This window comes from Perna viridis, chromosome 1 (assembly GCF_037379345.1).
Source record: "Perna viridis isolate PV_CMFRI_1.1 ecotype Kerala chromosome 1, ASM3737934v1, whole genome shotgun sequence".
NCBI lineage: Eukaryota > Metazoa > Mollusca > Bivalvia > Mytilida > Mytilidae > Perna > Perna viridis.
In genome coordinates this window covers 51,578,829-51,594,313 of record NC_142445.1, presented here as the reverse complement: position 1 = coordinate 51,594,313, position 15,485 = coordinate 51,578,829, and the positions used below count along the sequence as shown (strand labels likewise).

General features: G+C 33.2%; 1 protein-coding gene across 1 annotated transcript; it reads left to right on the top strand.

The window, feature by feature from the left end:
• Nucleotides 1-2,162: 2,162 nt before the first annotated feature.
• LOC148629268 (hillarin-like) lies at nt 2,163-14,311 on the top strand. Its single transcript, XM_088547323.1, has 8 exons — nt 2,163-3,280; nt 6,634-6,861; nt 7,861-8,070; nt 8,276-8,449; nt 8,662-8,744; nt 9,673-9,816; nt 10,041-10,196; nt 11,781-14,311. The coding sequence occupies exons 1-8, from the start codon at nt 2,696-2,698 to the stop codon at nt 13,477-13,479; spliced, it is 3,279 nt and encodes a 1,092-aa protein (XP_088403449.1). The 5' UTR covers nt 2,163-2,695; the 3' UTR covers nt 13,480-14,311.
• Nucleotides 14,312-15,485: the final 1,174 nt, after the last annotated feature.

Below are 15,485 nucleotides of genomic sequence, written 5' to 3'. Positions count from 1 at the left end.
CAAAAACCGCAGGTATTTACCACAATGAACAACTTCAATAGAGAAGCAGTAATTAACATAAATATATAAATTACGTAATAGTTTTTCAGGACGTTTCGAAATGAGAAGTGCCAGATACTCGTCCTCGACTAAAATATTGACCGATCAATCTGCTAAATCACCAATATGAGATACATGTAATATTTAAATGAACCCTGTGTCACCATGGTAATTTCTGGTTTTGGTAATTTAACTAGTCATACTATGGAACATTTTTTGGTATTTTTTATTTCGGCATGTAGATACTTCATTGTTTACAATAAATACTTTGCATGTATAAGCTGTTACAAACTTAAATGTACAAATACAATATTCAAGGGAATTAAAGAATATGTCATTTATGCTTATGATTCACATATTTCGTAACTTAAACCCTTTTGTCTTCCATCAAAACCTGTGATAAAGAAAATTTGGCTGAGGTTGTCTGTTGTCACTATCAACGATTTTTTCTCTCTCCTAAATCGTACAAGAACTATCGGGAATTAAAAATGTACATATTGTCAAATGTCTCCTATGAATATCTCATTGAATTACTTTCTTGGTCTATTTTTTTATGTCTTTTCGAGGAGGCGAATATAGAGTTGGGGACATGCAAGAAAAATATTGATCTCGTTCAATCATTTCACCTGGATCGACACACTTTTTAGCTTTTAGCTTCCCATCGAAGTCAAAGTTTTTTTTTTTATATAAAAATAGATGCGATTCTTTCCATCTAAGAAGTGCTTCAAAGCTTTTGATGAGTTGGTTTTTGCCGTTGTCCCTATCAAAAGTCCGTCAAAAACTTAGATAAAAGGAACTTGGTAAAAAACTGATAGTGAAAACAGGTCATTACTATAACGAGAATAGAAATGGCGAATATGCCAGAGAGACAATGACCCTACCGGATTGAAAAATGTCAACTCAAGGCCATTCATGGGTTTTCAATGAACGACGAGGAAACCGTAACACCACAGGGCAGACTGCAACTGCAACATAATACACAGATTCAGCGAAATACTTGCCCCTATATATACTAGGGTCTCAGTTAATTTTTTTCAAAACTGAGAAAAAAACACTGGAAAGTGGATTTTTATTTTGTCTGAAGTTAGTACAATATCTAATCTATTATTACATTAAACTTATTTTTCTGATGCAGCATATTTAAATCTAGGTACTTGCGTGCAAAAAAAGTGAGGTAATTTTTTCTTCTTATTCAAAGATGTTCCCATCGAATTACTGTATTGAAAAGAAAATTCTCTAAATCACTTCTATAAAAAAAATCATGCAATGGCAATTTATAGGGAGCCACTTTAATAATTTTTCAATGGACCACGATAACTGTTTAATCCCAATTTCATCTACAATCAAATTTGCTGAATATGTGGTTTCGGGGTTTACTAGTTAAAGCACAACACATACTAAATAAATGCATCGTTCTATGTTCTATTTCTAGCAATACCGAGATACAGTAGGAACAGAAGATATTCCAGCAACATAAAAGTAAACTGAAAGCGAAACGAAACAATACATAAATTAGTCAGAAATTCCTGACTCGGAACAGGCACAAAATGCGGCAGGTTTAAGTTCTTTGGCGTGATCACACCCCCTTTTAAATCTGACCACTCTGGAAAACATATTACACAATTAAACACATCTAAAAATCAATTCAAAAAGGTCTGAGTCCCTTGTTTAAACAGAAGGTTAGAAACTGGTTATACATTACACAAATGGACAAGATTTTAACTGACATATCAGTTAATAAGTGATGAATCGTAGGTTGATTTTACTCAATGTGACCCGCATTAATTTTTTCGGTTTATTTCCTAAATTTAACCAGAAGTACGGAAGAGCCAATCATGTCAATGGGCTTAGTGACCGTTTAGAATGAGATTCTTCGTCCCATTAGACTTAACAAAGGTCTTATATCTCCAACGAAACGACACAACAAGGCACTTAACATCTAATCTCTCTTGGAATGTCTTGGTGGTGTTAGTGAAGAATTGTTCTGTTACGGTGATACAACCTCGTTATTCATACAAAATCTGCATTTTCATTTCTTTCTAACGACCAGATGTGATAACGCAGAATTATTTCCATTTTTATATTTTTTCTCTGAATTTTAACCGTGGAATTCATGCGTATTTTCAGAGGGCGTGATGATCTTGACAGTGATATGATTTGATCGGATTCCAGAATATCCATAGTAGCATGTCCGCTACAATATTTATTGTTTGTTCATTGAAACATAATGACCATGAAAGGTGGAATCACATGGAAAATGTAATTTAATTGAAAGTAAACATCAGTACGTATACTTCCATTATAGGCATAGGATTTTTTGTTTACACAAGTAGGTTTGTGTTATCGACCGAAAAACGACACGCTTTGATGACTTCTTACCTGTCAAACATGTACAGGTAGAATTCATTGTTATTTATCATGGTTCTGTGTTCGGATGTTGGATATAATTGTCGTGTTAATGAATATTCTAATTATTGTAATGGGTATTAATGAAGGAAGAAGGAAGGAAAGAAACAAATAGTGCCTACAAGTTTATACATGGTTAGTAGTTGTCCTGAACAACACCTGTAACTTGTACCTTTATTGGATGAATTGTTCGAGTCAATTAATGATTAGGATTATATAATTCTCGTGTTTGGTGCCAGTGATATAAACAATGGGTACAACATCAGAAGAGAGAGGGTGCAGAAGACTGTCTTCCCTGTTCCAGGCACCGATATTGGACTCGAAATCATGTTACAGGTGCAAGGGCTCCGTGTACCAAATGGAGAAGATGGGTCCTGTACACGAAGTTCTTTTCCACAAAGCCTGTTTCAAATGTGCTGTTTGTGATACACATCTAAACATAAAAAATTACTATTCCAACCCAGTGGATGCTTCTGACAGGGAAATATACTGCAATGCTCATGTTCCTAGAGTTGGTACGGCAAAATATGATAAGAACGCACTTGGAATAAAGCAGGCAGTGGATAGTCAAGAAAACTTCAAAAAGTTGTCCAAGAAACTAAATCCACAGATAAGAAAACCAGGGACAATTAGAAATCCTAGCTTTAACTATGAAGCATTGGCCATCAAAACCGCTGTGTCAGCCCCTAAAGTTCAGTCTTCGAAGTCTTCAACAAAGGAACCATCGTCGAACATTGACGCTAATGCTTTACATATCAAAGGTGCTATAGATGCTCAGCTACTGACTAGAGGACATCAAACGCCGCATGATAAACATCATTTCCCACCTAATATTGTAAGTATCACGTTCAGTAGCAGGCATTTACGGGGTTTGAACAGAATATTAACACATAATTAAAAAAGTAGATCACCCAAAATGATGATTAACCGCGTAAAATGGTGTTGATAATAGATTAATGAATTGTATCGTTTCATTTTAAGTAAGAATTTTCCTGACATTATTCTTAACCAATAATGACATGTGTGCGTCTCTGATATGTCTCTGATCTAAACTTACTAGTGATAGGCTTGGACTTCTTGCGAGTCGCCTAGTCAGTAAAAATACTAACTTCGTATGCTTTCAATCCTTAATATACATGTACCACTAAAAGCTTTATCCGACCAATCTTAAAGATACGAAACAGTTTATCCTTTGGTGAGGTTTCACCTAGCATATAAACATATGTGATGTCAAAAATGGGCCATTTAAAGGCTGTATCTGTTTTCTAAATCGAATCAACTGCCCATCCATTCGTGAAATTTGATGACTATTCTACATGCTGTATTTATTTTATGATTCAAATCAATAAAAATGCAAATAAACTTCACATATATTTCATACAGAACTGTTGACGACATACTTCAGTAAAGATGTTATTTTTTCAATATGCCTGCATTGTAAAACGAATTGATTTTTAAATATTAATAATCATTGGTGTAATATTTATACAGTTTGCATGCACATTAGCCAACAGTACAACCCTTCGTCTTTTTGCTATTTAGTGTTCAATCACTGCATGCATATACTCAAACGCGTTGTTTTGAATAAAACAACTGTAACGCTATGTAGCAAGTGGCTAGCGAATTAGCAAGTGTCTGTCTGCTTAGTGGTTAATTTATAAATACATGTACTAGAATTAAGATGTCATGTACATATCTGCTCTATTCTGTGACAAATTGTTCAGCATAGATGCAAATTAAGAGTTTACATAAAACCATGGCCCTGTATGTTTAAGAATCTGTCTGTTCTTGACGAAAGTGATTTGTGCAATTTTCCTGGAAGCCATTCTATAGAATTTCAAATCCAATTAAGGGTGTCTTTAGTCTCAAAGCACCCCAATAATCAAGCGTTTTTAATCCGAACTATGCGTTCTTCTTTTTTGCCGTTTTTGACTATTCTAAAGAATTCAGACAATTGCCTCTATAAGTAAAAATGGACCACGTGCAATATACATTCTACTTTGTGTAGTTTTCATAGGTCCTTTAGAATATTTATTTTATTATGTTAGGATTGTAGTGTCTGTTGCTCTAAATGTTTCGGTTTCTACTATTTAACGCCTGCCACCTGTTAGATAGGAACACTAAAGGACCCATCAACAAATATTTCCGTATATAAATCAGTGCTAATCAAATGGTTATTGTCTCCTTTTCAAAGACTACCCACTAATTCACCACATGTTGACAGTAACTTCTGTCCTTGGATAGTAAGACCTTTAAAGTTATTGAATTCCACACGGCCACTCTGCCTATTATATCAGAAGATTTAAATAAATGTCTGCAAACTCGTTTTCAACAAAAAATCATCGGGATATTATTGGCACAATGTATTAAATCAGACCCATAAATCTCCTTTTGAATTTTTTGAAAGGAAGGTTTAATTTCAACCAGGTTTTTTCGATACGGTGATCACTCAAGTGACATTGATAAAGAGCCATAAGATGATGAATTTAAAAGAATTACCATATTAACCGCGGATAAGACTGAATTACACTCACGAATTGCACATTATATACATACAAATCATTTTGTATATATTTCTAATCTTTTGTCAAAATTGAATTAGATGCTTGGATAGCCCGCATGAAAAAGCATATGAATTTTATTTTTAAATTAAGGTCTCATTAAGAGCAAGCAATCAAGGTACATATGGTCTATAGTACTGGAAGTACATACTTAAAGTAAACTGATAGATCAACATCTGACATAAAACGAAGGAAAAAAACATAAAATACATGACAATTTCCAGTACCATCGCCATTCAGTGCAACTGTTGATTTAGATCATTTAAATGCAGACGTTTATATATTCCAATATAGTAAGAAGCCGGTCGTGACAACTTCATCAGTAAAACATTGCCGGAGGAGAGACTACTCATAATTAACAATTAAAGTAAAATTGAAGGTCCTTTAGTATGCAAGCTTTCATATAAATTTAATTTTGAAAATATATTATATAAGGAGAACGAAATTGGTGAGTATGTCAAAGAGACAACAATCCCACGGGGATGTCAGTTACCCTAGCCTTCTTTGTTGTGTACTAGTATTTGGAGATCACGTCTATATCTATCCCACCTCCTGGCAGTGTTGTTACCAGCTGTGACTCCATCTCACTCTAACTTAGTGTCACTCACTGTGTTTAATACGCTACATTTGGTTCGTGTTTGAATGTTTCATCTTAAAAAAACCAAACTGATGTCTAATGAACATGTATTTTCTTATTTTGAAAACTTTTGCAATGAATAACAGAATTGTAATTGAAAGAGTACATGATTACAAAATCATTCATCAATTTGTATGTGTATGATATTTTTGTAGGCTTTCATAATTGACAGAATTTTGACGTTTGACCAAGAATTTAAGATGTGTTTTGAATTAATTTTTGCTTATGTGTAACCCAAAGTGTTTGTCATGCACTGGTGGGCGGCTTAGTCTATAAGTAGGATCAAATGAATGAGTGGTCATATACAAAAGATTATATTCTATAAGATTGTACCTACTTTATACAATATTAAACCCTGGTTTGTTTGTCTGAGTAGGTGTATGACATAAGATGTCGAAACAGACAAAAAATACATGTTAAAATTTGTCCTTGTACGATTCAAATATTTTGTGGATAAGAAATTCCATGCGGAGATCGGTAGCTGCATACATAATACTGAGCATCATTATAGAAACGATCATTATTCATAACCTTAACAATGTAGTAAAATACCTATGGGGATACACAGTCAGATTTGTAGATTGTCTGTCACTGCATATCCCACAGAACTACCAACGTTCTCTTAAATTCAAGATATGTAATGACAAAAACTTTAAAACACCAACATTTGGGAATAACAAATAGCGGTGCATGAATGAAGTTATAGTGTTCAACTATACATTTGTTCTACCAAGAAGAGCCTGTTTAAACATAGTAGTGACTGAGAACATTCATCATGGGGCTCTAATGAGCTTCTTGTATCAGCTTGACTGTATAATATATGAATGCCAGTATTCCCGAAATGATTCGACAACAACAAACAAACTAAACTTAAAAAGATAACATTTTATCTTATTGAAAGAAATATTGGACACACCCAAATGAAATAATATAGAATTTTTGTGCTTAAAATAGTTTTTATTGCTGGTAACGTCGTCTTTTTATCCACAGTATCAAAAGCGTCAGAGGCTGATTGATGCACAAAAGAAATTAGAAGAACAGTTAAGAAAGGAAGAAGACGCTGTTATAGATGAAATGATGAAAAAAAGATCAGAGGAAAACGAAAAGATAAAGAATGAAATAAAGCAAGAATGGGAAATCAAACTTAAAGAACTTACTGAGAAATTCGATAGAGAAATGGACAAAAAAAATAAAAAGCTCAGAGATTCCGAGAAAAAGGTATGAAATTAAGAACAAAGAAAAAATACTCAACAATGATATGATTAGAAGATCTAATGCTGGAAAAAAATACCAAATAAATCATAAACCAAACAGGACCGTGAGAATCTATTTGTCTACTTTTCACCTTGTCTTAATTCCTACGATAGGACCTCCTTTTACTAATATAGACAGTTTTGTGGTGTATCCGGGTTCCACTGGAATTCAATTAACAACAATACAGATAAGCTCCAAGGTACCCTCTAGTTCAAGCAAAATGATATCTATTTAGATAGCATTACTGTAAATAAAGAAACATTTCCTTGGTATTCTTTTTATGTGCTAATAGACCACACGAAGCATGCATATCCTACATATGGATGTAACACATTAAAATACTCAGCAAATCTCAGCAAATATGTTTGACATATTTTCTAGGCGTAGTTGAAAGCCTTGGATTCTTTGAAGTGTAGACAGGTTCTTTTTTCCTCTGTTTGCTAACCATGCGTAATCAAAAATAGTCTAAATGACAACAGAACAGTGTTAATCGGTTTCCCTTTTAAACGAAACGTGCTCACTTCTTATTATGCGAAAGTAAACATTCAGGTTCAAGATAATTTGCCCACACCCGTATAAAAGGTATACCTTGTTTGCTCAGGTTTTCGCTGACTTGTTTCCCCATGATGATTTTACGCCTCGATTTAGCTCTTCTCGCTTTCTGATATTTTGTGAAAGTAAACATTTTGTTATGTAGAAAATTTGGTTTCTCCAGTTAGATTAATCTTGACCCATGATAACTAAGGACCTGTTTATAAGATTTGAATGCTGAAGAACAGATCTAGTCGTCTCCTTTACCATTGAGGGTTTGCTTCATGGTTTGGTTAGCTGGCATCGAAAGTCTTAAGTTCAGTAGAAATTTTGTGCTTTATAAATGTAACTAATACATGTACAGCTAAACATATACTGCACCTATTACAATGCTTTTTTTTTTAAAGTAACACGTTATATGTATTTTTTTAGCAAATGACCATTCACTTTGAAAAGCAAAAGCAAGAGCTTGGAAGCATGATAGAGAAGAAAGCAGCACAAAAGAAGGAATATATGACTTTAAGAATACGTGAAAAAGAACAAAGAAAAATGGCAACACTTGTGGCAAAACAAAGTCAGCAGATGTTGCAGCTACTTGCAGATAAACAGGAAGAAATCAAACAGGAAATGGCTCAGGAACTGGTAGGTTTCCATAGAGACAGTTGGTCTTGTGTTGATATCTGCTAGCATTTCAATTTGACACTTTGAAAAAAAAAGATCAATGTTTTCATTTTTATCACTAAGAAATTTTATCAAATTTTACGAAATGGTTGACTTTTGATTTATAATGGATCAATGATTAATTTTGGGTTTCAAGAAAACAATAAAAAAAGCATGTCCTTTTCAGCCGAGTACAAACGGTGGAATGCCAGAACCTGATGTTATAGACGATGTTTTGGAGGCATTAAACCTTGAAACTATTACAACAGAACTACCTCCTCCTCATCCACCAAGTTGTAGGAAGAAAGACCTCTTTGCTGATGCCAGTGTCTTTAAAGACATCGACGACCAAGTCATAAAGGTAATTCCTGCATTATTTGTGCTCTGCTTTCTGGTGTAATATCAGACTCTATAGTTCGTGATGATATATTTTTAACTGAATTGGCAGTATGAATGCGTTTCACGTTTTTGAGGATATGGCTTTTTATAGTATATGTTAAAATTATGTGTCTACATAGATATTCTTGTATGAATATACTGGAGTATTAATGAAACTTTTTTTTATTATTTCAGGTGGCCAAAGATGACCATTTGACATATACCGACATGATGCAAAAACTTACTGGTAATCTTCCAAACGAAATAGATAAGGCTAGGTAATATAAACTATTTTTTTTATTTAGAATTTTAAAATAGTTTAAAAGATCACCATTTTCTCATCCTCTTCTTTTTTCATATCATAAGAAACGAATGGCATCTCGGCTGGCTTTGTTCCATTGTTTCTTTTTGTGGAATTTAGATGCTTAAAAATGGTTCATCCGCAAGCTTATTTTAAAATATTGTATATTGATACTATTTTTTTACTAGTATAGTCCAAGTTTTTCCTTGAAATAATTGAGTTCTGGATATCGTTTTCTTGATTTCGCTTGCGATTTTGTCTTTTAAGTATGATATTTGTAGTTCAAATCTACCGTTGTCTTATTTGTGCACAGTATTTGCAACACATAGCAATAATACAAAACTTACTATCTCTTTTATAATGGGACCGAAGAAAGTTCGCCGTTTTTTCTATAACCATACTGATTGTCATTCAGTTTTTAAATTACAATTATTATTTAAGTAGCACTCCACATAAAATCATGCGAAAGGTGATTCATGGTTGGAAAGCCTACATATTTTTATTTTTGATATATTTTTTTTAAATGTCATAATGGACAGAAAGCAAAATGTGTTTTTTTCATATAACCCATGTTCATAGGAGATAAAAATTATATAGAATGCACTGTAGATTTCAAAATTAAGGGAGATAACTCTGTAAATGACACTCAAATACAATAGAATCTATTTGATTTTCAATTTGATTATCTCCTAAGAGCAGGCAAATATGAATAAATAATAACACGTTTCACAATATAGACCCATAAAACAACTTAATTTAAAAAAAATAAAAATGTGTAGCCTTTTTTGGGGTGTATCACATTTTTTTTCCTTCAGATTTTGCATGATTCTTACAAAAACTGCTACTTAAATATAGAGTTCAGCCTCGGAAGAACTAGGGTATGAGTAGTATTTATTTTTTTCCAGGGCAATTTACAGATGGATTACTGTTAAAGATTTGAATATAATGGAGTTTGAAGAAGCGATTGATTCAAACACACCACTTGGATTACTGAAGGGCATTAAATTTGGAACAGAAACCTATCATGTTCTCTTTTTGAGACTTTGCAGGTAACTAAATTATCTGATACGTTAAGCATGTATTTCTCTTAAAGGTCCATCAAGGTACAATATTGGTAATTTAATACAAGAAGGAAATATATTAGTAAAAGATGGTGTATCGTGTAAGAGTTTGTACATTTCTACTTTTTTTAAATGCTCATTCTGTTCACTTTCAAGTATACTTTTAAATTTCCTGACACCATATCTGATAACATTATCACTTACTTTTATAGCTATGCTGGTCTACATTGTAAGGAAATAAAAGGTCATTCAAAAAGTGTAGGATATGAACCAGGAATGAGGATAGAACCAGAAAGTTTCCAGAATACTTGGAATGCTGTCCTTATAGATGGAGACTGGAGACTTGTACAATGCAATTGGGGAGCAAGGTGTGTACTTTACGGGTGCGGATCCCTAGATTTTGAAAAGGGTCTATAACAAAGGGGGTTTCAGGCTATTTGTACTATTTGTTTAAACATTCGCATGATATGAACAAAATTTTCCAAAAGGCAATTTTCCAACACCTTGAACATCCCACCCCCTGGATCAGCAACTTTTTAACCTACATGTTGTGGTTGGTTTATATTTTTTTGTCTTTTTTTTCATTGCACCTGATGTAGACATCTTTCTTGGTTTTAGTTTGTCTGTAAATAGGCTGGTCTTTCCTGATGTGTTTTAATTGAAGTGTTAATAATTTAATGACCATGTTCATACGGCAGTGAAAAGGGTTGAAAACAATAAAAATAGAAATATGAATATGGTTTTGGGCATTTGTTAGATATCAGTGTATTCTACTATACTTAGTATCATCTTAGGTTTGATAATCTTGATCTTTTGTATTGGAACAAATTAGAATATATCTTGAGATGAGGACATGGGCCAACTCTCCAGGTATTTTGTTCATGTACCAATGAGCTAAAATTAGGCGTTTAAATATCACCAGTCAATTATATATTTGACTGATCGGGTAACACCGGTATAATAGGTGTTATAAAATGAAATTAAGAACAATACAAACTGTCCTATAACAAAATGAGTCTAATCAATCATTGAAACTGAGAAATGACATTATGATAATAATAATACCATTTTAACAAAAAAAAATACACAAAAAATAAAGGCATGGTCAGGCTCGAACTAAAAACATTTATCCAACGATGAAATACTAAAATAGTAAAGTTAATTGGGCTACGGATACATAGCAATTGTGTCGTAATAAGCTTGTTAGGTTTTATGTTTTTCTGTTTTATTATTTTTTTCATAAAAAATTAACATTTTCTCCTAAAAGCACATTACCAACCATCTTGCAATTAAAGATGATTAATTTGTCTTGTATCAAAGAATGCATAACCCAGTTCATTGTAATAGTCATAATGGTGCTTCTTAGGAAATTCCCCCACTCAAAGTGTTCAATTTAGAGCAAAATTGTCGAAAATGTATTTACAATGACCTTTATTGCTAATTTTAGTAATGTTCCTCCGTCTGAATTTTCACAAATTTACATTTGATAAGGGGTTTTTCTACCGATTCTAATAAAAAAAATCCGCATATTTGAACAATTTTACAAACTGGCTCTACTTGTGGTTAGAATCCTGGGGCAGATGCCACAGTTCCTTTTACTTATTGATATTTCTCACTATCAAATAGGTTTAAATAGTTGTCCAATAAAAAGCAATTAGCACATGACATGGTTAGATAGTTTTGACACTCTAGGAAAACCAAAATCAATTCTTACCCAATTAATTAGAAAGGGGGACCGGAAAAGAAACCATCATCGATTTGATAAAAACTTCATCTTGCCATTTATGCAGTAATCAATGTAAAAACCTTACAATTGTTGTTACAGACCTCTTCAGTCCTTGAATGTTTTTGAAATCAACCTTGGCCACATCAGATTATGGTTTATGACCGGTTCAGTCTTATTCCCACAGATCAATGATATCATTGAATTAATGAACTTTATTTTATTTTAGACATTTAGTACTTAACAAAGACAAAAAGAAGCCAGATTCACCCAGAGACAAGAAAAATGGAGAAAAAACAGAAGAGAAGCCGCCGTTAGAGAAAGCAGTTGAGAAAATATTTTCAGAGAAGGATGGAAACGATGAAAAGGTAGAGGAAAATGGTAAAGAGGATGAAAAAAAGGGAAAAGATAGTATCCGATATCAGTATGATGAACATTATTTTTTAACTGACCCTGACGAATTCATTCAAGAATTTTGGCCTTATGAGCCAGAGTGGCAACTTCTGCAAACACCAATTACTAAAGAACAATTCGAAAACCTTCCATTTGTACGATCGGTCTTTTTCCATTTTGGCATGCACTTTGATCGGGGCCTCAAAGCTGTTGTTGAAACTTCAGAAAGAGGAGGATGTGACATACGGATTAAGGTAAACGAGGAGCTAGAGAATGACATTGTATTCTTTTATCAATTACGATTTGCTGACAAGGAACGCAGACACGAGGCTGGTTTCCGAGGTGCTTATCTGGAACGTTTTATATACATGACAATGATTGAAAATACCGTTATGTTCAGTGTTCATGTGCCAACACCAGGGGAATACTTCTTTGAGGTATTTGCCAACCGTCTCGAAGACGCTGATAGATCAAGAGATAATGGGGACAGTGGTGTTGTGTCATCATTTAGATTAAAGTGCGCATGTAAGCTTAAAATTGTCTGTAAAAGTTTGGTCGGCAAAATGCATCCTTTACCCGAATGCGCCGCAGGTGAATGGGGACCAAAAAAGGCAAAACGCCATTTCGGCATGAAAAATATGTCAGTGAAACACCCTGATAAAGAAGACCCGATTTCAGACGACTCAAGTGAAACACAGTCGGTTAAGTCGACAGAAAGTGAGGTGATTGATACTCAGCTAAAGGATACACCTGACAATCCTAAAGGTGGCATTGTCAATGTTAACGACACAGTGGATTTACTATTCAAACTGGCAAAACCATTGCAATTTGTGACAAAATTACGAATGAATTCCGTAGACAGCAAGGCTTTAGATCCCTTTATCAAACATCAAGTTGAAAATGGCAAAATACTTAGAATTACAGTAACGCCACCTCAGCCTGGACAATATGGAATAGATATATACGCTCGCCCTCTCGACTCCGATGACACGAAATTGTCCCATGCATGCAAATATCTTCTCAACTGTTTAAAGGTAGCCGAACCAGTTGAAATTCCAAAAGTACGACCTAAGGTTACAACAGCAAAGCGTGAGTCACAGTGGGGACCTTCATCTGCATTTGATCAGTTGGGTATACGGACAGTGTCGCACAAAGAATCAAAAATAGAATGCTCAGATTCCAATCACCTAGCTATTGAACTCTTTGTTCCGAAATCAGTGTCTATTTCCCACCAGTTTGTTCGGGAACCAGGAGAGGATATAAGAGAACAGGTTACGATGAAAAGAGAAGAGTTGAATCCTGAACGAGTTCTGTTCTCTGTGAATCTCCCGGAAACTGGAAATTATATGTTAGCATTGTACGCCCGGGTTCGAGATGGTGAAACACGGAATCTCAGTAATATATATAATTATCTTATCGTTTATAGGAGACCACAGAATGAAAATGTGCCATCAACAAAAACTCCGGATCGGAAATCTTCATCTGGATCAATATTTAGGAAAGGGCTCTTTGGGAAAAGCGACAAGAAAAAGTAAATTAAATATTTTATGAAAGCCATAGTTAAGACAGTTTATCTTTAAACATATAAACTATATTGTATTGTTTTCTCTCAATTTTTGGTTATTCTTTTTATCTCGCCTGCAAATTTGCTAGGATATTTCATATTCGTGATATTATGATAAAAATGCAATACATGTACACAAAACGTATATACACAGGGTATGTGCAAGTAATTGTTGTTTATGTTCCAAGGTTGGCATTTTATCCAGGGTATCATCCCGCGGTACTAAATATAATCACCAAGCTAGTTTATATTTTTTTAATCCTGACCTGTATAGATATTCGTGTAATAATAAAAAGCTTAATCGGTATAGATGTTCGTCTTAGTAGAAGTTATCAAATATTTTTCCACAAATGCACAGTACCAACAAGTGTTCTGCAAATTTTTTTTCTTGCTGATATTCCACTTTTTTATTTCTACCATGACTGCCAATACATGACAGCAATAGCATTCCTTTTCTGTAGTTTTTTTTTTTTTTTTTTTTTTTTTTTTTGGTTTTAATTATCTGTTTTGAGTGATATTTTCCGTTGAATGATATTTTTTTTGGCATTTATTTTTGATATTTCAGATTTGTAAATATTATATACGTCATTGTTCGTTTTTATCTGTTTTGTATGCATTGATGCATTGTTATGTTTTTTTGTATTTTTCTAATGAGGGGTCCAAGACTAAATTTGTTGGTGCATAATTATTTTTTGTCTACATAAGCATGTACTCTCGCCAATTTATTTTCCTGGTGTCATATACAGCATCGTGTTTACATTTATAATTAGTTTCATATAATAAATCTATTTGCTTCCTAAAAAGTCGCTTGTTCAGTTATTGTATTCATAAAATCATAACATTTTTCGAAAAAGAAAATCTTTAAAAAATTACTTGTCAAAATATTTTCGCACCTGAAAAAAATATTGACATCAATAAATTGTGAACTCGTTGATAAACATTTATCAACTGGTTATTAATCAATTATTGATATCCATAAATCGAACGATTTATTTCCACGTTAATATTTATAACATGTTATAAACCCATCTACTGATATCAATAATTAGATGAATTATCAACATGTTGAAAAAGAGGGAGCCTCTATAGGTGGTTTAATCGTGGTCACAAATATGCTTATAATTGTTATCAAAGTTGATTACTACCCAGTCTGTCGGAACAAGTTTGAAAACATGTTAATAAATATTTAATAACATGTTACAAATGCATTTAGTTTATTTATATCAATAAGTGCTTTATCAACACGTTAATAGAAAATTATCCACATTTTATTAATTCCACTATTTATTGATATCAATACTTAATAACGTGATTGAATGTTTATTAATATGATCATAAATATTTATTAACATGTCCATAAATATTTAATCACATCTTATTAAACATTTATTGATATCAATAAATAGGGAATAAATTCACAACGGTTTGCCATTTAACCATCACATAAAATGCCTTTTAATCCTGTATTAACATCTATAGATATTCAAATTACTGAAAGTGACCTAGCTATGTTACACAGCCTGACCACATGAATTTATTTATATTTTCATCAGATATTCAAATAGCCGTTCCAATACATCTCCAATATTAAAATAGACAAACTAAAATAAAAAAAATAAGTCAAATTGTGTAACGGGAATTTCTTGAAATAAAATTCTGGAAATATCTCAGTTCGTATGCGTTATAAAAAAGCAGTTTAAAAATGAATTAAATTGAAAGTGATTTTATAAGAATTTTTTTTCGATGACTCATGCAAATGAACTATACCTAATTCATAGAATTTTTTTACCAACGAACGACCGAACAACTTAGTAATTCAAGTCAATAGCTCGTCCTTTGTATGTGGGTGGACCCCTCGTATGATTTTTGAAAACAAAGGTAATAACCCATAATCATACCATCCGTGCGAGACCCGGCAGCGTAGTTAAGGACGTTAAAAACCCAAAAAGTCAGCCATAATCATATGTCGGTAAGGAA